The sequence below is a fragment of the Schistocerca nitens genome, chromosome 4 (assembly GCF_023898315.1).
Source record: "Schistocerca nitens isolate TAMUIC-IGC-003100 chromosome 4, iqSchNite1.1, whole genome shotgun sequence".
Taxonomy (NCBI): Eukaryota; Metazoa; Arthropoda; class Insecta; order Orthoptera; family Acrididae; genus Schistocerca; species Schistocerca nitens.
In genome coordinates, this window is record NC_064617.1 from 792,497,292 (window position 1) to 792,521,184 (window position 23,893).

A 23,893-nucleotide genomic window follows, 5' to 3' on the forward strand; every position below is an offset into this window, starting at 1 on the left:
AGGAAGAGATGAACGGAAGTATGGGGGGTGGGGGGAATGAAATGCACATAGAAATGGAGGAGGAGTAGATGGACAGAAAGGGGGAGGAGGAAATGGACAGGGGGAGGAGGAGATGGACAAAGAGGGCTACAGAAGTCAGATGGACAGCGAGTGGGGGTATGGAGGAGGTGCAAAGAGAGGGGGGGTGCAGGAGGTGAGGGGAAGGGCAGGTGGTGGTGGAGGAGGAGGAACAGAGGGAGGGGACAAAGAGAGGGAGAGAGGGGGGGTGCAGGAGGTGGACAATGACAGGGGAGATGGAGGAAACAGATAGAGAGAAGGGGAAGGAGAAGATGGGCTAATAGACGATTAGAATAAATACATACCCGGGCAATGCTAGGTACTGTGTACGAGTACTAACCAGTGTCCTTCTGACGTGCATTCATGTCTCAAGGAGCAGATGCTGTAGACGATCGACAAATGTCTGAAACAGAAGATGTGTTCGCACATTGAGAATGTGATTAGACATCACATGTACAATGCATAAGTAACACATGAAAACTTATTCCAGACCATGAACTGAACAAGGATTTCCCATTTATAGCAACTGGTCGCCCTACACAGTTTTTCCTTTCTTGTACGACAGAGTTACTATACATTTCAATATTAGTCCAAAACGAAACATTAACATGAAGATCATTTTTGATTCTTCTCAAATATCACAAACACGGAAATTTCACAGTGCTGACAAATTGCAAAATGTACTGTACAGGTGTTGATGGTGTTGAGACAGCAACCAGCCACAAATTTAAGTTCCTTTATTCAAAAGGTACCATTACCGGTTTCGAATCATTACATTTCATCGTCAGATGGCTTTCTTACTTTCATCAGGTGGTGCGTTTTTTATTGATTAGTTGTCCTAAAATATAAATAATACATAATTAGAAGCACGCCATCCAGATAGTTACGTTACAGATTTGCACTGGGATATGACTTACGTGAAATGTCGGTATGGAGTATTTGTTATCATAGCTTTCGTCCAGCAAATGATGTTCGTAGTTTTCACTGTAAGAATCATCTGAATTAGAAGCCACACGTCCGTTGAAGATCCGCGTTCCAGGCGATGTTCATCTGTTTCGGTCGCACGATACCACAAGCACATTCGGTTTCAGCCAGAGCAATGTCGTGCAGTCTGTATATTGTCAGAAATCTTATGTTAACCAACTGGCGAGGTTATCTGTCGTGATCTATGTTTGGTGAATCGCTCGTCATAGTGCAAGCCATGCCACACCAGGGTGATGTCTCTCAACTGTATTCCGATATTGATTCGTCATCCATAGGCCACACACTCCCCACACTGTAAGTACCCTGGTAAAAGCGAATTCGTGTGCACACAGCTACTATATTCGACGAAAAATATTTTGATGTGGGAGAGTGCAGGCACGATGTGAGCGAGTGCAACAGTGATCCGGCGGGACGGGAGCTCCAGTTGATTAGCGAGGAGACCAGTGTAACTGTGTCGACGATGGGTCCACATCCTGAGAATGGTGTTGATATGTAAGCCTGCTGCCACACTCAAACGTTGGAAAATCCCAGTCCTCCACTGCGAGGTGGGTCCACATCCCGCACATGGTGCTGATATATGCGGCTGCTGCACTCACTCAAACGTTGATAAGTCACAGTCCTCCGCTGCGAAGGGGGGGAGTGTGGGGGCATCGTATCTCTAACTAAAGAGAAGTCTGTTACTGACGAAGTATCCAAAGACTGCCTGCGTCCACTGTGCCATCACTCGACGTATTGGTAGTATCTGTACCAAGTGAGGGATCTGAGATAGCATGTGGATGTTAATAAAAGTGATCCTTTGGACTGTATCTAGCACTCATGGGAGATGGCCTCGGACATCCATGTGGAGGGCTCGTAAAAGGCATCTCTAGTTCAGCGCCGTCGTACAGTTGACTTATCTTGTAAGTACGATACAGAAACGCCAAAGTATATCCATCACCTGCAGTGGAGCCACACTCCCTTCCCGGTGCCCTCTGCCAATTTCTTTGGCCAGTGACTTGACCTTGGTGGTGTTGCTGCCTGCCATACTCCCATACCGCTTGATCCGCCCTAGCGCCATATGGATCTGATTTTCAGAAGTCGCGAAGAAGAATAGATCACTTGTGTTAAGGCCGGCCGATGTGGCCGAGCGGTTCTCGGCTGTTCAGTATGGAACCGCGCGCCCGCTACAGTCGCAGGTTCGGATCCTGCCTCGGGCATGGATGTGTGTGATATCCTTAGGTTAGTCAGGTTTAAGTAGTTCTACGTTCTAGGGGACTGATGATCTCAGATGTTAAGTCCCAAAGTGCTCATAGCCATTTGAACTTGTGCAAGCGCAGCTCCTTCCATGACTAGATCACCTGTGCAAACGCAGCACCTTCAATGAAAGCTGATGGTATGGGGACCACTTGTGACAGGAACTCTTAGTACATTTGCTTCCACCCTGGGGCCAACAGATCCTTAAAAATCTGGTAGAATTTCAACGGAAAGTCATCTGATCCCAGTGAATCATTAACTGCTCCATTGGCAGTTGCATCTACAATATAATCGCTCACAATTTCCTCCTAAAGGGAGGCATTCCAGTAAGGACCTGCTGCCAAGGCCGCATCATTATAGCGCACCTCCTGATATAGTCGGTGATAGTGATCCCAGAACGCACATGTGATGTCCATCTGCTTGATCATCCTGCAACCATTCGGAGATACAGAGTATGCACCAGTGTTCGTTATCTTTTTCTTATTTCAGGCATAATGGTGTGCATAGAAGTAGGTTTTCCACCGATCCAGTCCTGGCACCTTGTTTGCACCATGACTCCTTAAAGCTAAGAGTGAGACCTTTCGCTTTCGCGTGGCAGAGCTCCACCTGGAGATCTGAGGATGGTGGAATCGTCATAAGTTCTCAGCGAAGCAGATAATAGAAGTCTGTTGTTTGTCGCTGGCAGAGTGATCTTTCTCTAACATAACCAACTGGCACACATCATAATGCCGGTATGGCCACTGTAGAAGTATTGACAAAAGCCTCAGCAATCGACACTCACAGGAGGCTGTTAGTTGCCTACATTCCTGGTCCTACGGGAATGCCACATTCAGTTTCCATAATTAGCAACGTCTCCAAACCGTCTGCCTCTGAAAGTTCAGATGTACGTTCTAAGGTCCGAGAAAGCCATGGGTTACCTCTTCACTTCCTTAATTGCTGTCGCTAGATCAGAGGAGGCGTAGATGCAGTCGAGTCTGTTGGTAGAATTGCTGGTCACATACGTAAACACAGGTGGATCGCCATGTAACTCCTCCGAACTATTAGCAAGACACAGGTGTTGTACTAAGAGACACAGTTCGGAGCACAGACTATATTCTGGTTGTTGGTCACTCTGAGATAGCATAGAAGTCTACACCAATAATGATGTGGTCATAGCAGTGCAAGAAGAGACGCATAATCTCTACTGCGTAAACTCGTGACTGGTCGTCCCTTTTATCTGTTCCAGAAAGGGAATAATAACTCGAATCCTATTCGTATCGAACGCCAGTCCCCATTCTGATGGGAAGTACATCACATTGATTATTTCTATCGATCTCGCACAAGTGTAGCTGTTCCACTGCCTCCCTTAGCAGCAGGGGTAACATAAGCAGTAAACTCAAAGAAGTTTGGTAAGGTTTCCAATCGAACTTCCTGCATTAGTGCAACACCACTGTCTGTCGCCCTGAGCATATCGCGCAGCAGTTGGAAGTTTGATATGTGTGCTGATTACACTGAGATTGATTGAGGCAATCCAGTAGACTTGAAGCTGGTATGCAGGCAGAGTGACGTTCACAACAACTTGGGGAGGAGGTGTAATCAGAGCAGCAGATCAACCACCTCGATCTGCCTCTTCACCACATAAAACATTCTATTGTCGCTGGACCGCCGAGGCAACAGTCGCCTCTGCATCCTTGGCCGAAGATTCAGGTAAAATATCATCCGCCCATTCCATTGGGTGAGTGCCACGGTCTTCAAATGCCTCCCCTCTGGGACATGACGGCTCTGGCGATACTTTTCAGATCACAGGGCATCGTTCAGCGCATTGGTCGACTACCAACAATTGTAGTCCAACATGAGCAAATCGGTGGCTTCCCCATTGGAAGTAAACACGTCACAATCCAGCGTTCAAACGTCCATCGAAGGCTCACCCTGGTGGTGACAGATCGCATTGGCTCGTGACTGTGCCATGGGCACTCCGGCTAAGGTCATCTGTCACTTTTTATTCCACTTTGTGGACCGCTGTTTCCAAGAGTAGACCCCTGTGTCTGACAACAAGAGTGAATCCGACGTCCAGGTTCAAAAGCAGCCCCTGGCACAACCATAACATCAACTCCCATCCCACTATGAGGTGTCTCTTTACCTCTCACCTCCTTCCAGTGCCAGTGAAAGAGGAACCAATAAGTTGTCAGTCACCCCTCATCGTCCTGTCTTGACATCACTCTTTGCAAAATATCCTGTGGGTGATCAGACCCATGCACCTGTGTGGGATCCATCTGGAATGTGGCTACATATTTTTGTGAAAGGTACAGATGTTGGGGTGGTGGAAGAGGCCTTAGATCCAAAGGTTGGAGCTAATAAATCCGTCTCTGCAGACACTCTGAGCGAATTTGCTCCTCTTTAGAGGTAGGATACAAAGCGCTTACTAAGGTGAATATGTTATCTGTCACATTACATTCAATACAGGGTATGTGCTGCATTGTGCCATAATTCTCTGTAATATAGTTGTGAATCGTTCCATAGTGCCTCAGCCCTGACACTACTTCATCAACCAGGACTTCCATGGGAGTTCGAACATGAGAATCATCCTGAGAGCGAGACCCACATGATTCACAGTCACTGGAATAAATGTCTCTCACCTTCTGTAAAATCGCATCGCATCCAGCATCAATTACTAATTTAAGGTAAACCATGCTGTTCAAAATTGAGAGGTGGGTCCATTGAGATCTGTACAGGGAATCTCCACATTGTCTTGAAGGAGTCGTCCTATACCCAGGGCTTTGGGACGTGCATATTGAGTTCAGAAACTGAACTTCAGCGATGACTTCTGATAATAACTGGCCATTTATTCTGTTGTGTGATGGTTGATGGGGCGTGTAAATACGATAAAAACAAGCACCATGACGAGGACTTAAAGAGCTCTGTCGGCACTGTTTGACTGCCAAACTCAGACTGTCACTTCGGCTACCTGCGCACGTCTTCCAGAGCAACCCAAACCTCCAGATCTCATCGAAAGCTCACGCCTGCACTAGTGTACTTGATGTGAATCCCACACTGGGAGAGTTTAGTATTATTATCGCGGATTTTCTAGGCATGCAACACTAATTTGCAGTGTCTGTATTTTACTGTGCACTGCAGATACTCCCTTTTGAGATTACTGCTGAAATTTAATGTATGCAAAATCGTTTTGTCCGTGCCTCAAGGCACATCGAAGGAACAACCTTTTCCCTTCACTGCTATATATTGATGACATTGAAAAACCTTTTCCCTTCAATGCTATTGATTGATGACATTATCAAGTTGTAAACATTTCTCGTGATTCAGGTGACTGACATTTTTAACTGTCGGTGAAAGACAGAATGGTCGTAGTTTGTTTTTCGCTAATATTCCATGTTGGTTGATGTATTATAATGGCGTATATCGAAAAAAGAAGTCCTAAATTCTGTTATAGGTCGTTTATTCAATTCAAGTCGGGCTTCACCAAACGTGTTTTGTTTTTAATCTGTACCATCTGATGACGGTTCTTGTCGTTTACGATGTAGTGTGTCTTATACCATGCTTTCAAGATGATTTTTCCAAAGAAGCCTCGTGTCAGTAATTGTAGTATGATAGCAAACAGTTGTCTGCTGTACAGCATATTGCAACTTTCGATGTCATTTGTTTCAGTGAGAATCGTCTTGTTAGACAAATGGCTTTGCACACTCCTTGGATGGCATTGTAAGTTACCCATCACCGCTAGATGACAAGGGCATCGTTTTCACAAGTTATGGTAATTGTAGTTTCGTGTGGGTCATTGCTTTGGTGTATTGGACGCCGCTTCGGTGACTTCAGTCTTCCTATTCAATTATTGAGCATGGAAATGGCTACCTACAGTTTAGCTTGGATCTGCAACTAATTGCGTTAACGGCAAATCTCCACATAATTGAGAGATTGTTGCTAGCTTACAAAGAAAAAAAAAACCGGAGATAAAAATTCTTTTGTGACGGGAACTCGATCTCACGACATTTCGGCTACCAGGAATGCACTTTACAGCTAGACTACCACGCCCGAATCGGATCTTGCGGCCAGTAAAGGAGACCTACACTCCAACATGGAATATGAACCGCGTTTTTCTTCTAGCGAATGTTGACATCACCGAAAGGTCAGTGCAGTTAAAGGTACGTCGGACCGGAATTATGTTTCACAATCCTTGGTTTTCAGGCATGCATGTTACTACTATATCTCCAGGACTAACTTGTATTCCACTCCATCTTTGCTGCTCTCTGGTGATGTGCCGGCAGTACTGATGAATGGAAATGCCATCGTTTTCACATAGGCGACGGACTTTATCATAGTTCAACCAATTGCCACGAAACATTTATAAATTAATATACGCGACCTTCCTCGTGAATCAGTCTAGCTATCACTCGAAACCAGATAAAAATCCATACAACTGCTCCTGAGATTATCCTGCACACATTGACAGAGGCGACCAGGGAACTTCTCTTTATATATAGAGAAGAGAAGACGTGTCATGTTTTATAGGATTTATCTGGTTATTTTGCGCTAGTTCATATTTTTGTAAATAGTTTTGCTCATAATTTAAATTCTGTTTCCATCAATAGAAAGGAGAGGAAATTTTCTCTAAGAATAAAGTGATACGTCGTTATTAACAAATTTTAGACACTATTCCCAATATACTATTAAAATTAGCATCATCCGGTGGAACTGGATTTAATTAAGCATAAGGACATGGAAAACATAAATTTTTACTCATGTAAGCTTTACGCCCGACAAAGTGTGAATTACAGAATATCTGGCCTGAGATCTGAATACATATAAACAATAAACAGAAGCTGGAGCAGAACTGTTCGATTCGAACCACAGTGGAGGCCGCATCTGTTGCACTCTGCATAACACACGAGCTGCTCATTTCAGTTTGAGCTCTTAGAATTCTTCACTTGTATGCCCTCGGCTCTTGTTAAATTTTCGGAGATGAGTCGTGTTTCGAAATCTGTCTCATTCTGCGGATTTTGCGGATTTTTATGATTTTTCGAGATTGGCCATCGAGACTGACTAATTTTTCAATGTTATATGCTAACTGAAATTTTGAATTTCTGCTATGTTAGGGAAAGTCGAGAATATTTTTATTTGTGGCTTGTCGAACAGTGATTTACACTGACCATGAGCGCTTGGTACTAAGAAGTGTCGTATTGTTGTCTATGCTATATGGCGACTTAAGAATTTGTCTACTAATTTAACTTCTTTTTCGAGTATAAATTTTGTTCGATATTGATAATAAAGGAGCCTGTGACAAAATAGTGATCCATACACTCTCACAGCTATGCACCTATCAGTAGTTCATTTGAAGTTTATTTAAATTAAATTTTGTACCAGAAACAACACTCGCACATCTCAGTAACAGCGATTGATGTATCCATATAGATTATAAATATATATATATGTATATATATGGTCAACAATTCCTACCAGACCACTGGACCTGCTTCAGCCAAGATTGGTACATATGTCACTTACTGTCTAGAGACAATCGCTGTGACGTGAGAACCACATAGTCTCAGATGTTTAGGGATGGGAATGAAAAAGCAGTGCAGCCCACAATATGTGAATATCCATATGTTATTCACCCAGTTTTTAAAATTAAAGCACTTAGTAACTTGCAACAAACTTTGCATCTAATATCAAACCTTCTGAGGTAACGGGCGAGTTGTGGCGCCCTGTAAATATTGTATGTTCGGAGTTGTGGCGGCCGCACACGACGCTTGCCAAAACCGCGGCCCGGTAGCGACCACGTGGTGCCAGACGTTGGCCGAAGCAAGAGGGGTCCAGCCCGACCGCGTGGCTGGGAATTCCATGGTGACGCCGTGTCAATGAAAGAGACTTGTATGCCGAGAGTGCCAAAGTTTGTGAGACCGCCATGGCAGACATTTCACAGTTCGTATAGAAATTAATAGTAGCCAGATGAATCATGATACGTCAAAAAGAAACATGTACATTACTATTATTTGCACGACGATTTTGAAGTTGTAATCAGATTTTCACTACCTTTATTAGTTTAAAGTTTAGTATCTGACTGTAAATTATACGAGAACACCCACCAACTAATTTCCAAAATCTAGCCGCTTCATCCGATTTTGTCGATCGGCGTGTCTTTAGAAATCTATTAGTGTAAACATAAATTGGTATGAATTACAGGCGTGTAACTTAAATGATACATGAGTTATTGGAGGTCGAAGTGGCCGATTATTGTCGATCGCGTCAGGCCATAAGTACTCCACAGTTACACGAAGAAAAGGTAGCAGCATGCTTATAAATATATTTATTGATCTATGTCTTTGTTTATATCCTATACTATTCATGAAGAGATTGGTTAAATATTTACTGTGTTTTAGAAAGCACAGACATCGGGCTACTGGCCTACCTTTTGTGCTATTCATTTGATTTACATTTATTTAATTTGTTTATGTATCTAATAATGTGTGTTAGAGCGTGTTTACGGTCCAGCCGTAGGAATATTTATGATTTCCGAGGCTTCGTCAGTGAAGACGGAGTATGCGTTTAGAAGTGAATATCTTGCGAGCTATGTTGTCGTTCATAACTAATTACATGCAGTAGGAGTCTATTGTTTCCCTGTTATTCAACTTATGTTTTTTTAATTGCTGGACCATCGACACCAATAAGTGTTTTGCAGAAATATACCGCGTTCTTAGAAGTACTTCGACTATCGTAATCATCATTTAAAGTCGTTAAGATAGTACTTGCAGATTTTATTTAATTGCAATCTTTCATTTACAAATTTATATGTTATATTCATAATTCGCAATTTCCGACTGATAGAAACCTTCGACCATTCGATTCATGTGTGTATTCTTATCGTATACTGTAGACTCAGCAGTATTTGGCTTGTAATGAGCCAACTACGTATCCCAGCCCCAAGACAACGAAACCAGTCAAAACATTTAATATTTCAACACTGAGTCGGAAGGTACGTAGTTGAGGGCCACCACCCACACCACACAACATCATTCCATTTTATTTGAAAGCCGACAACCTTCGCGAAACGTCTTGTTTCTGATAACCTCCACAAAATGATGAAAGGGAACAAGTTTATGGCTTAGTACCTTTTCGATGTTTATGCAGTAATATGGCCACATGAAGCATGTAGTTTTAAATTATAATTTCTTTACTACTAATGGTATTCACAACACATTTTGCCGAATGTGTTCAAATGTACCACTGAATGTACAAGTAAACCTATATCATTGTATGACAAGTAGTTCAGGAGACATGACGTCATAAACGCTGAGATGCGTGAAATACTGCCACACCATACGTGATGTTTCGGTTTGTTATTTCTTTACTTCTAACTCTATCTGTTACACATTTCCTGGACTTTATCCTCATAGGTCGCTGAACGTACCTACAAAAATATATAATTCTACTACACACAGTTCAGGAGATACGACGTCATGAACAATGAGCTGCGTGAAAAGGAAACTATAGGGTAAAATTCACTAGATATGTAGGTAAAATATCTCTACAAACACTTGCGAAGTACGTTAAATACAAGTGAAAAAAATGTTTGTGTGTCAGTGAGCAAAACCACTGGTAGCAATATCATCCTTCATCCTGGAACGATTTCAGACAACTTTGGTACACATATTAGTTACGACCTGGAAACAAATACTGTGTGTTTAAGAAGGACCAGCCTCCTATTGGAGTGAGGACGATAATATCGAGAGAGAAGTGATGATGAGGAGGAGATAGAGACAGAGGGGGAAGAAAAAGACGGACACAGGCAGGGGAAAGGAGAAGATGGGTAGAGAGAAGAGGAGTGGGAAATGGACAGAGAGAAGGGAAAGGAGAAGGTGGACAGAGAAGGGACAGAGGAGGAGATGGGGGTACAGAGGAGAGAGGAGGAGATCAGTGAGAGGCAGTTGGAGGAGATGGACAGGATGAGGTGGAGGAGAAGGTCGACAGAGAGATGGGGAGGAAGAGACAGAGATGGGGGCAGGAGGAGATGGACAGAGTGGTGGGTGGAAATGGTGCACAGAGAGAGGAGGTGGAGGAGGACATGGCCCAAGAGAAGATTGAAATACATATATATCCAGGAATGCTGGGTAGGAATGTGTAACTAGCATTTTTTTTACAAGGAATTCCGATAGCGTCTATATCGCAGGAAAAAAAATCGGTAAAAATACAAAATATTGTTGCGAAATACTGAAATGCAGAACATAAGTTATACAACGTCCAAATTAGCGAAACAGTACTAGACAATGTTGGTGACGGCCAATCACAATCTTCCACAGACGCGTCAGTTTTTGTTTGTGGCTCTGCATTGTTCAGTACCTGGACATGAACATTTATAATATGTACACTGGTGGGATCATCGCACTGTGGTTTGTACACTATGTGATCAAAAGTATCCAGGCACCTGGCTGAAAATTACTTACAAGTTCGTAGCGCCCTCCATCCGTAATGCTGGAATTCAATATGATGTTGGCTCACCCTTAGCCTTGATGACAGCTTCCACTCCCGTAGGCATAAGTTCAATAAGTTCCTGGAAGGTTTCTTGCGGAGTGGCAGCCTATGATTCACGGAGATCTGCACTGGGGAGAGGTATCGACGTCGGTCGGTGACGCCTGGCACGAAGTCGGCGTTCCAAAACATCCCAAAGATGTTCTATAGCATTCTGGTCAGGACTTTGTGCAGGCTAGTCCATTACAGGGATGTTATTGTCGTGGAACCGCTCTGCCATACGCCGTGCATTGTGAACAGATGCTCGATCGTGTTGAAAGATGCAATCGCCATCCCCGGATTTCTCTTCAACAGTGGGAAGCAAGAAGGTGCTTAAAACATCAATATAGGCCTGTGCTGTGATAATGCCACGCAAAACAACAAGCGATCCAAGTCACATCCATGGAAAACACGACCACATCATAACACCACCGCCACCGAATTTTACTGTTGACACTACACACTCTGGCAGATGAAGTTCACCGGGCATTCGCTATACCCACACCCTGCAATCGGATCGCCACATTGTGTACCGTGATTCGTCACTCCACACAACGCTTTTCCACTGTTCAATCGTCCAATGTTTACGCTCCTTACACCAAGCGAGGCGCCGTTTGGCATTTACTGGCGTGATGTGTTATCTATGAGCAGCCGCTCGACTATGAAATCCAAGTTTTCTCTCCTCCCGTCTAACTATCGTAGTGCTTGCATTGGATCCTGACGCAGTTTGGAATTCCTGTGTGATTGTCTGGATAGATGTCTGCCCATTACACATTATGACCCTCTTCAGCTGTTAGCGGTCTCTGCCAGTCAACAGACGAGGTCAGCCTGTACGCTTTTGCGCTGTACGTGTCCCTTCGCGTTTCCACTTCACTATTACATCGCGGAGCGCCCCATTCTACTCTATCACGGTGTCTAATGACTATTGAGGTCGCTGATATGGAGTACCTGGCAGTAAGTGGCGGCACAATGCACCTAATATGGAAAACGTATGTTTTTAGGGGTGTCCCGATACTTTTGATCACACAGTGTATGTTTCGTTCCTCTCCAGTAATCAATTCAAGTTTTTCGGAAGGAAGTTAACGTTTAAGTCAAATCTAAAATGAGGGCAATAGGGAAGGAACACAGGCTGGGATCGGGGAAATAGGGAAAAATGTTCTTCTTTCAAAGTAACCATCTGGGAATTTAGCTTAGGGAAATCACGGAAGAACTAAATCTGGCCATATCGACAGGTACGTGGATTTACCTGCACTGAAGGGAGCAGCGACGATCTCAACTGATAAACTGTTTCCGTGATCTATCTGTCATGGAAAGTTCTTCTGTGCATCAGGACAAATGCTTCTGCCATGCCGTACACTGCCGATTTTCTGTAAACGGGACAGCACTGATTAACAGTATTTGTTTCCTGTAACCGTATTAGAATGAAGGTTATATGCATACATCAAAGAAGTTATAATTCAATTTTCAATGAACACCTAAAGACGTTGGGTTACGGGCATTACCCTGAAAAGGAAATCTGGGATAATCAACTGAAATTGCCAAATAGAAAACCACGTTGGATGTGCCGGCTCCCAGCCAACCGATGTTGAGCAACACTGGGCCCTGTTAGTACTTGGATGGTTGACTGCCCGCAATCACCATGTGCCGTTCTTTCATGGACAAGCAGGTCACCAAAGTTGCGTCCATTGAAAGACTTGCACCAGCTCTTTCAGTCATGAGGAAATATTATTATCATCTACAGTTAGAATGTCTGTATCGTCTACAAAGGACAATCCCATGGGGAGAACCTGAACATGAGGCTTGAATAAGATGGCACTGCTTTACATGTCGGTGAGCACGTACGGACAACGAAAGATTATGGTTTTCACCAATTTATTCAAAGTATAGTCCAAAACACGAGATTTTATGTGAACTCCCAGTGTCAGCGTAAGCGATGGAGATGTCAAAGAAATGGCACAATCAGTCACGTCGTAAACAGTTACTGAATACGCCCCGTCGAAAATATCTGGGATTCATTCGGGATCGCACTCCTATAAACAAGCAGATTGAGAAAATACGAGAGTGAAAGTTCACTCCACAAATATTACCCTTCGTAAGATCACTGGTGACACGTTGGATTCTCCACCGCAAACCATGAGAACGACGGGACAAGCAACATGTAACAGTGCTGCAGAGTATTCGTGTCCAGTGTGGTATAAATCAACCCTTGCAAAGATAGTTCACATTGCCCTAAGTGAATCCAGTAGGTTTATTAAAGATTGCTTGAAACTCACACCACCTGTAAAATTCTGTCAGCTCGTAGGCATGGCGTCGCAAGATATCCGTATTGAAGTAGCTGCCAACGTGGAGATAACAACTTAGACTCATAATGAAAACCATCCATTACATGGGCAAGTCCCAGCAGCCCCAAGATTGAACTGTGACTGCCGGGAAGCGCAGAAAATAGAAAACCTACTGGAATGTCAACTATGCACTGCACCTTGCACAGAACGTCAGCTTGCGAGTCCAAGCTTAACTGCAATTGCAAAATGTTGGTCGACAGAAGAGTAGCTTAATAAGTACCTGTGTCATATGTTTTTAATAGTAATACCATATACTGTATTTGTTTCTGAGGGAATAAACAGTAATCATCATCATCTGAAACGCAACTAGATCTTTATGACAAGTAAATACATATATTAGGAACTTTTTACGTGTTGTTTTTCTTTTTCTAACTATGAAATATCGATTTGAGACAGGCTTGTAGTAGATTTTCGAGGTAAGAATTCTGTGCACATCGTGCAGCACAATTCCTGATTAAAAAATAAATGAACTTAATCTTGTCGACTAAAACTGCTAGTTACGTTTTTTATAGCACTGAATCTCCAGGCAGTCTCCAATACAACATACAATAAATGCAATCGGGAAAGTGCAAATTTGTCAATACATCTTCTAACATAGTCGTACAGTACAAAAAGACAGCATACTTGCCTTCATTGCTAGCGCGGATGACACCCTCCATCCACATGGTTTTCCCACTCCATTTTCTCAGACTCAGCTGGGCTGACTACACTCCATTTTCAGTACCTTTCCATTAATTCCCCATCATTTAGCTCCAGATATCATTGTCTGCCACTTACGGGGGGTACTTTGTTTATGAAGCATTATTATAGATTTGTAGGACGCTGGTCATCTTCACGAGCTTGGCGCTACAATCTAAAACGAACTAAGTATGTGTTACTTTATTGCATTTCTAGATTCAATCCAATTTTCTGTGATTAATTCAAGTGCACGGAAACTAGTTACAGTTAATTTGCTTCTTACCTAGAAAACTAACACAATAAAAGTGAATTTTCTCTTTAGAAACATCAAAAGAGAAACCTAGGACAGAGTTTTGCAGAGATCCTGATGTTTGGGTGGAATGATTTCAGGAGCTGAATGATGAAGATCCTGACAATGTTGCTACTGACTCGGAGAACGATGTTTCTGTACATCAAAGTTATCTTGATTCAGGAATAGAAGTGCCAGAAAACGTTCAATTTGAATCACAAGAAGAAGTAATTCAAAAGGACGTATATCTTTTAGCAAAAGATGGAACTACTAAATGCAGGAAAAGTAAATATGCTACCAATTTTAGAAGAATCTTTTATAATATCCTTATGCTTTTACCTGATCCCAATACTTAAATTCCTATAACTAAGACAGAAATAGATATCCTGAAGTTATTCTTGGGTGAAAATATAATATGCATTACTGCAGTATGTACTAATATTTACATGAATGAAATTCGTTGTAACTTTGCTATGGAATGGGATGCTGCAGAAACAGATGTCATAGGGATCAGAACTTTCATTGATATGTTATGTCTGTGTGGGTCTCTGAGGTGTTCTAGAAAGAATTTATCGGAGTTGGAGGATAACTCAGTTGGTAACAGACTTGAATGATGTCATTTACGCGTGACCAAAAACGGCCGATTGATGTTTCTCTTGAGATGCTTGAAGTCTGACTGCATCCTTGATAGAGGCATTCGCAGAGAGCTTGACAAGTTGGTTCCTCTCAGAGGCTACTGAAACAATTTACTAACAATTTACCAAAAATATTCCTCACCTAGTTTATACCTTACTGTACATGCGTGTTAAATGTATTATGTTTATATTTCAATAAAACATTGTTAAAATCAGTCATATGCACCTTTCAGAGTACGCAAATACACAGTTCATCTTGTGGATTACACCTATCGTCCATCGTCCGTACGAGCGACCTTGTCAGGTATTATCACACATGTGACGGGGGGGGGGGGGGGGTTTGCTCAGTTTACTTAACAAAAACTGCTTAAGTTCAACTCAGCATAATTCTTCACGCAGTAATAACTACAACAGTTACATGCCAATAAAACACGTTGATGTGTCGGCAGCGGGGCCAACACCTTGTAGATCGAAGTGGCTGAAAGTGCACGCTAAACTAACGCAGACGGGCGTGAAGTACTGGAACATGAGACTTATTAATGAATAAGAAGAACAGTACGTAGCTGGAATAATATACTTAACTTTATTCTCTTGTTGGAATACATCTCTTGAATAGTAGTAAGCTATAAGCACTGATACAAATGGCGCCTTGCTAGGTAGTAGCTATGGAATAAGCTGAAGGCTATTCTATCAGTCTCTCGGCAAATGAGAGGAAGACTTGGTAGGTCTGGTCGCAAGCTATGTCGTCCGTACAACTGGGGCGAGGTCATGTCCGTGTCTTGTGACCTGCCATGTGGTGGCGCTAGGTTTGCGATTACACAGTGGCGACACGCGGGTCCGACATGTACTACAGGACCGCGGCCGATTTAAGTTACCACCTAGCAAGTGTGGTGTCTAGCAGTGACACCACACACGTCTCAAAATATAATTTCCCTTAGTGTAGCCGGCCGTTGTGTCCGAGCGGTTCTAGGCGCTTCAGTCTGGAACCGCGCGACTGCTACGGTCGCAGGCTCGAATCCTGCCTCGGGCATAGATATTTGTGATGACTTTAGGTTATTTAGGTTTAAGTAGTTCTAAGATCTACGGGACTGATGACCTCAGATGTTAAGTCCCATAGTGCTCAGAGCCATTTGAACCATTTGAACCTTAGTGTAAACTACTTATGTTAGCGCACTGGTTAATCTTCTTGTAATCATATACATCTACATCTACATTTATACTCCGCAAGCCACCCAACGGTGTGTGGCGGAGGGCACTTTACGTGCCACTGTCATTACCTCCCTTCTCTATTCCAGTCGCGTATGGTTCGCGGGAAGAACGACTGTCTGAAAGCCTCCGTGCGTGCTCGAATCTCTCTAATTTTACATTCGTGATCTCCTCGGGAGGTATAGGTAGGGGGAAGCAATATATTCGATACCTCATCCAGAAACGCACCCTCTCGAAACCTGGGGAGCAAGCTACACCGCGATGCAGAGCGCCTCTCTTGCAGAGTCTGCCACTTGAGTTTGCTAAACATCTCCGTAACGCTATCACGGTTACCAAATAACCCTGTGACAAAACGCGCCGCTCTTCTTTGGATCTTCTCGATCTCCTCCGTCAACCCGATCTGGTACGGATCACACACTGTTGAGCAATACTCAAGTATAGGTCGAACGAGTGTTTTGTAAGCCACCTCCTTTGTTGATGGACTACATTTTCTAAGGACTCTCCCAATGAATCTCAACCTGGTACCCGCCTTACCAACAACAAATTTTATATGATCATTCCACTTCAAATCGTTCCGCGTAGGCTTACGCGGCCAGTCGACATAAAAGTTTCCTGGGTATGGTACCGCGTCATATTGTGTAAAACTACTGCTGGAGAAAACCAACGCTTCGGCCACGGTTGCAGCGACCTTCTTGCAGCAGTCCCAGAAGAAGGCCGCTGCAACCGTGGCCGAAGCGTTGGTTTCTCCAGCAGTAATTTTATAGAATACGACGCAGTTCTTGTAATCACTTCCAGTTTATTACCGGCACATGAATCAACACGGTGACGAACACGCTAACGCCACGCTGTTTGACTTATGAAGAAGAATGTTGTTCCAGTTCTTTGTATACTTGTATCTTCACTGACATAGGGTTATAGGAAGAACCATATTTAGGTGTTCTATATATGTCCTAAAACCTATTATTAAAAACTGCATAAACTTTCACAATATGCGTTCTTGCAAGCTGCAGAAGCAACAGGCATAGCAGAACCACTGAAGTATACAAAAAAATCCATTGTTAAGAGATTTTTGTTGTATTCGATTCAGACTCTTCACTGAAAGCACGTCAGAAACAGACACATCTTAAATATTCCTCAGGTGGTGGTAGATGTTTTAGTAAAGGTAAAAGAGTAAACTTGATGTAGATAAAAGCTCGCTGTAATACAGAATTTAATCAGAAACTCGATAACCTTCAGAAACAAGCAACCATAACGATGTCCAGATTTTACTTAAGTGCGTCGAATTGTTGCTGTAATAAAGAAAAGATCCTGTGTTAAATGGCAATATTAGTGGACAGTAAATAATAAGAAGCGGCGCTAGTTCTACGCATTCACACAACCTAATATCAAAGGTGTAGTATGTAGTGGGGTTATAACATAAAAAATCAGGACGCGATCCGATCATGGCACTTCAACGACATCTTAAAAAGGTGAAAATAAAGAAGAGCCGCTTCTATGGCTGTGACAATAATCAACTTTATTATGTTAAGGTAAAATCACTTAGATTTTCTACCAGGTTTCAGACCCAATGTGCATAGAATTCTTTCCATGTTCTAAACTTACACACTCATCTGACGACAAGATTTTCTTTTAAAAAGAGCCACTAAGTATCAAAATTAAATATTAGTTTAGTACATAAGTTGATAGTGTTTTTATTTTGCATCTTAGTATTCTGGCTGCTGTGGGTTAATTTATCCATTGTCATTTTTATTTGTAGTTTTGTAGTTCACTGTTGCTATTTGAGTTTCAATATTGTCATTTTGTATTTGGAGATAGTGGAGCTGTGGACGCTATGAAATTGAGTGCCAAGTGGAGAAATCGGAACTTTTCCTACGTATTCTTCTGTTTGAGCTCAATAGAGGGTTGACAGCAGCGGAGGCAGCCAGAAACACTGTCGCCCTGTATGCGGGTAACTCTACTTGGACAGACCACGGACAGAAAATGATTTTCTCTTTTTAAGAAAGCTCATTTGGACATTAGTGATACTCCAAGTTCAGGAAGACCTTCGGGATTTGATGAAGACCGTTTGAGCCCATTAATCCGCAATGATACACATCACTAACGCTGAGAAAGGACAAACGTGGCGAACTGTGATCTCTCTACCATAGTGTGATATTTGCTTGCGGGTGTATTGAACCGCATACCCTAAGCCAAAAACACAAACATCAGCGGGTGGACGTATGTGCATTTCTGCTTGGTCTTCATCAACTGGCTCGTGAAAAACACCGACCATTCCCATCCCGCATCGTTACTGGCGACGATAAATGGTGTCTTTAAGCTAACATAAAGAAAAGAAAAGAATGTCTGAAATAACAAAAAAGCAGAAACTCCCCGTACAAAGACATCCGCACATCCACAAAAGATAAAATTATGCATCTGGTGCGACAACGACAGTGTGGTGTAATATGAATTGCTTCCCCGAGGTATTACCATCACTGCTGGCATTTATTGTCATCAACTGAACCGTCCTGCAACGAGCAGTCCAAGAAAAACGACCAGGAAAACAGTGTGGAGTGATGTTACACCACAATAACACCTGCCCATAATCTGCTAGACTGACAAAAAACACTGTACAGGATTGGGGTTGGGAAGTCATTCCATACCCACCATTTTCGCTTAATGTTGGAGTCTCAGATTTACACCTCTTCCGCTCTGTATGGAACAACGTTCAAAGAACTTCCTTTCTGGATGAAAATGCTCTCCGAATGTGGCTCGACGACTTATTTGCCTCAAAACCACGTGACTCTTACAGTTGCTGAATCGAAAAGCTACCCCAGCGTTCGCAGACTGTTGTAAATAGTGAAGGGGAATATATTATCGATGACTAAAATCTGTGTTATGTGTACCTGTTGTGTTTATTAAACTTACGGAGAAACTCTACTAACCTACGCACCAACCGAATACTTAATCAGATTAGAGCTCCGTTATCTAATTATGGGTGTCAGACTGAAAAAGATTCAGCCAGACTCCTAACTTCCAGTCACGGCTATTGCTCTGACGTGATTGATAATATTCCAGGAATAAAAAGGCGTAAAATGATACCACTGCCCAAAATAACTACTCAGTAGTTACTAAGACTGATCCATTATCCCATCTGATGTCAAAATTTCAGACAGCCTTGCTAAAAGTTAAATTCTGACATATTCGCACCTGAGTTTACAACAACTACGGTGTAACTAAATTATTATTCAGTACTATATACTAAATGAACCCGTTGTCAGAGAGTGACGCGTTTAAAATCCGCTACAAGCGCCTTGGAGATTTATATGTTGGTCAGTCTGGAGGAGCTGAGGTTACTAGGTTATCGGAAAAAGAGAGAAGCTGAGGACTAGGAAAGACAAGTTAAAGATTTGCGTAACATCTTTAAGCAAAAAACTACCCATACGATGTAGATTTAAACATATTTCACACTTTGAGGAAAGGTAGAATAAGACGCAACTGGAAGTACTTGGAATAAATAAACATATGACACTTCTAAATGACCGAACGTAATTTCCTTTTTCCTCTCAGTTACATTACGTTTGACTTACACAAATGTTTGATTACAACAGAAAATTGGATTATTTCCATATTTTGTTAAATGTAATGACTTCACATAAATTAAAAATGTCAATTTTAATGTTAAATGTTACAATGCTCATGTGACATAAAGAAATAATATTTTTCCTTTATAAATAACTTCGTATCTGCACATTTTATGTATCTTCTGTATCAGCAATATCTGTGAGTGCATTGACTGAGAAGCTGAAAGCCTGTTCGTGATCGGACAAATAACCTTTTCCAAAGCGCTGAGGAAGACTACATACATACAAACTCAACTACGCATTTCCTGTAAAAAGAAGACAAGCGTTCGCGCAATATAACGAGACGCAGACTGGCTGTAGTAAGCTGCTTTATTTGCACGGTGTACAGGTGTCGTGTTAGTGAGGCTAGGGGCCGGCTGTGGAGGAGGCGAGTACGCCGGCCAGCACGGTGACGACGCTGTCCCAGACCTCTTCGCTCGTGGGGATCAGCTGGTCCGTAGGCAGCAAGTAGCCGAACTGGCCCTTGTCCCTCAGCTCCCACACCATATTGTACCTCTTGCCGACCACGCCCTGCATCCAGTCGATGCTGTTGCCCGTCGTTGGACCTGGAATAAGGAGAAAGCGGCAGTCATTCTCTGCCATTTGGTTGCACAGGTTGACTGCAAAGTCAACAGGTAACAGATCTCTATCCCGTACTTTTTATCAGCGTTGTAAGAAGAGAATAAAAAAGTTTGGCTTTCGGGAGTACAGCACATACAGAAAAAAAGATTCAAGCTATCCGGAACATTTGTTATTCTATATTTATATGATGATCACAAAATGTAAATTACTTTTGTAGTGCCATAATATTACATATAATAGTCACCATACGTTAAATGCACTCTGTCCGAATTTATTTCTTAAGGTTTTCGTGAGAACATTCTAATCAGTTTGCACTTACTTCTCACGACGTTAACAATGACAAAATAGTATGTAACTTCATATGTTGGACAGATTAATTTTTGCCACTCGTTGGTACATAAGACAGTTTGTGTCACATATTCGGTAAGTGTTAGTTTGCATTCGCTTGCCACGGTGTATTTACTACTGTCTGATGTCTATACATGTTCCTCATGTGTACGCATTTTACTGTAGAGCGTCTGAAAATGGCGTAACGCTGTACGGGTAACGTGTAACAAAGTCAATAAAAAGCTATGGTCAAGATAAGGGTGTTATTATTTTCAGGGTTAACTGACCTCAAACGTATTATGGGAATGGACACAAGGAAAGCTGAGATACCTGGATTGTCTGCGGACTGCTTTCAGCAGGACAATCATGAAGATGCCCCATAAGTCCTTTGTCAGTGCAGTCATAGTAATACGTCGTCCACTAACGTTCTTGCCCATCCCCACGCCACGACCTTGTGGAGCAACTTACATTCTGCTGAGTTCCCCTTGTGCTCGTACAATTGCTTTTGGTGAACAGACATCAGGTTTTCTGACCCTGTCAGCTGCTAATAAAACCCAGTAGCAAACGCAGTTGTGTTTGCAAGAAGATATACGACGCCCAAAGACCCATGGAAATGCTGAAGATGTTGTCTAGGGGAAAAAATTTCCATTCGATATAATTAATGACAGTTGTCTCCAAATGTGGATAAATGAAAGATAATGCCGATAACAAAGAAAAAGACTCCGTAGATCTTTAGCACATCACATTGTATAAGTACTTAGGGCTAACATCAAAAGGCGGTATGAAATGATGCGAACACATAAGAGTTTTAGATTAGTCGGAGAGACAACATAGATTTGCTGGAAGGGTTCTGAGAAAGAGCAACCCAGAACTCGGTAGATGATGACAATGTGACCAATTCCAGACTACTATTCCAGCGTTTGGCGTCCTGAGAACTGGGCGTTACAACAGACGTAAAACGAATTTATAGACACGCTGCTAGGGTAATATCAGAACGTTATAACGCATATGAAGTGTATGAGATATGCTCACTGATATGTAATGGAAATTTTTGGAAGAAATGTGCCGTGGTTTTCCGATAATCCTGTTGGATTAATTGAAAGAGGTTACTTTCTAGAAAGACTGCAGTAAAATTCTGCTACCATCCTTTTATACAGGATGGGCATAATAAAAGTTGCCTCGAAAATGTTTCATGAAGGTAGGCAACAGAATTTACTTCATCTGCCCACTGAGCAGGTGGACTAAGTTGAGTTGCGTATCTAAAGGTGCATGAAATAATTTTCCCAGCCTGTATCTCCGAATACGCCTCCGTAGTTGAGGAGTCAAGGTATATGGATGCTATGCAGAGGGTACAGGTTCGATTCCGGTGCTGCCAACGATTTTCGTTGGTGAGAGGACTGGTCGGGGTGCACTCAGCCTCGTGATGCCCACTGAGGAGCTAATTTACCGAGTAGCAGGGGCTCCACTCTTTGGAAAGTCTGCTAAACAGCCGGGAGAGCGGTGTGTTGACCACGTGCCCCTCACTCCCCCCCCCCCCCCCTCACCGACCCTCCCCCGTACCGCATCTCCATGACGCCAATTGGCAGAGGATCTCACGGCGGATGGTAGACATCTCTTGGCGGTGAACTCGTATATTAGTGTATCCCGTGGTGGGTGTGAAGAAAGAGCCAATTTTGTTTCATTAGAACGATGTCTTCTGAATCCGTGGTGGTTGTGTGCCAGTACGTCGTTTTCTTCGACCTCTTTCACAATATTCCAACACTGTAAGTTATATGTTCCAAAATTACACGGCAAATCGATGTCAGTGGTGTGCGCCTTTAATTTAGAGGATTACGTCGTTTTCTCTTTCCTTTTTTTATGTGACCCATGCAACTTTTCAGTAATTAGGTACGGATCTTTCGTTGAGAGAACGGTTGTACGTAAGTGATCGCTAAAAATGGAAATTTCATCAGACCTCGAAAGGATTCTATTTGGTATAAAGACAGGACCGGTAGACTTGCTTCATTAAGTGGCTAAGCTGCTTTGCTAAATCACTCGTGATTTAAATTCTGTGCTATTTACTGCATCTTCTTTGGTGAAGGAATTAGTGACACCGTTTCAATGACACTACCACTGTGTAACACAGTGAAGGTACTGGTCGTCTTGCCACTTTTACTTTACAAACGACCACATTCTCTATGGATTTTCTGCCTAATTTCCATACAGAGTTCACTGAGGAAACTATCAAAAACATCTTGCACTGAAGTCCGATCTAAATTACGAGCATCTAAAAACCGTTTCCAATCTTTGGAATGTTCCGTTCTTTTAAATCTGGTATGCTTTTTTTTCATGCTTCTGTAACAGTGCCTTGACCTGTTTTGTGACCTATGGGGAATGTGATCTGTCTCTTACAAATTCACTTGATATAAAAGTCTCAACTGCCTTCAACACTGCTTAAGCCACTTCTCGTCAGGAATTACATACTTTGTTTGAAAGGAGCGGAGACTGGCTCTTAGCAAGGCGATAATCAAATATTTATCTTCTTATCTGACACTTACCAAAAACTTCTTGTGTGCTACCAATGGTGTACTCCGTGCCATATCTGACCTTCAGAGCATCGCGACCCTTTTCAGCCAGTTGGTACTGGAAAGAAAAATTTAGATTTTACTTCCATCGAACAATGACTGGTTGCAATGAAAGTGATTACGAAACTTACACATCAACAGTCGATTTATGAAGTAACTACTGTCTCTAAATGTCTTCTGATATTCCATGTAAATGAGAGAAGATAAGTATACCTGAAAGTCATTTAAAGTGACTTAAAATTCGTAAAACTCATTTAAACCGACTTATGAAGTGTAATATGGTCCATTAAAGAATAATGACAATTCTGAACTTTACACACTGCCGCAAGTGGAGACTGTACGTAATTTATCTTTTGTACTGGACAAATTACATGGTGTTAAATTTGTCTCAGTAAATTTCATCACAGTACTTTGAAGACTTACATTAATATAGATGTTCCGTGAATTCGATCACATATACATGAACACAGTCGACTTTTTGTTATTGTACTCAGTAATAAAGATGTCTAATATACTTGTAAACATTCTGTAGGTCTCAGAATGATCTTGTTGTGCACTACTCGGTAAGGTGAACGTTACTTGTTTCTTTTAATTAATTCCCTATTTCATTGATATTGAACTCTAAATTTTACCTAAGTGCAACCACCAGATAGGGGCTGTGTGGATGATATTACAAATGGGCATTTAGATGATGAGGTACTGGGTCCTGGGACTGAGAGGTATTCAGAAAGAAATGAAAACAAACGTATGCAATAAATTTACATCACTAACACAGATGCATTATAGTTATTTATTCGGCTTTTCAAATGGCAAGAGATAGTGCATACTGATTGCTCAGTAAATACAAGACAATCATACACTTCACTGCATTTCGTGATATCTGACTTCCACTAAGGGACAA

The 23,893-nt window shown here is 42.3% G+C and overlaps 1 protein-coding gene across 2 annotated transcripts in view; it reads right to left on the bottom strand.

The window, feature by feature from the left end:
• Positions 1 to 19,531: 19,531 nt before the first annotated feature.
• Positions 19,532 to 23,893, bottom strand: part of LOC126251989 (zinc carboxypeptidase-like) — a 66,641-nt gene continuing 62,279 nt past the window's right edge. Inside the window, exons 9-10 of one of the 2 annotated variants that reach the window (XM_049952770.1) lie at positions 22,966 to 23,050; positions 19,532 to 20,085 (exon numbers count right to left, since the gene is read on the bottom strand). In XM_049952770.1, coding sequence (XP_049808727.1) covers positions 19,886 to 20,085; positions 22,966 to 23,050 — 285 coding nt within the window. In that variant the 3' untranslated portion in view covers positions 19,532 to 19,885. The remainder of the gene's footprint in view (positions 20,086 to 22,965; positions 23,051 to 23,893) is intronic. The other variant, XM_049952769.1, reaches the window with a different exon arrangement.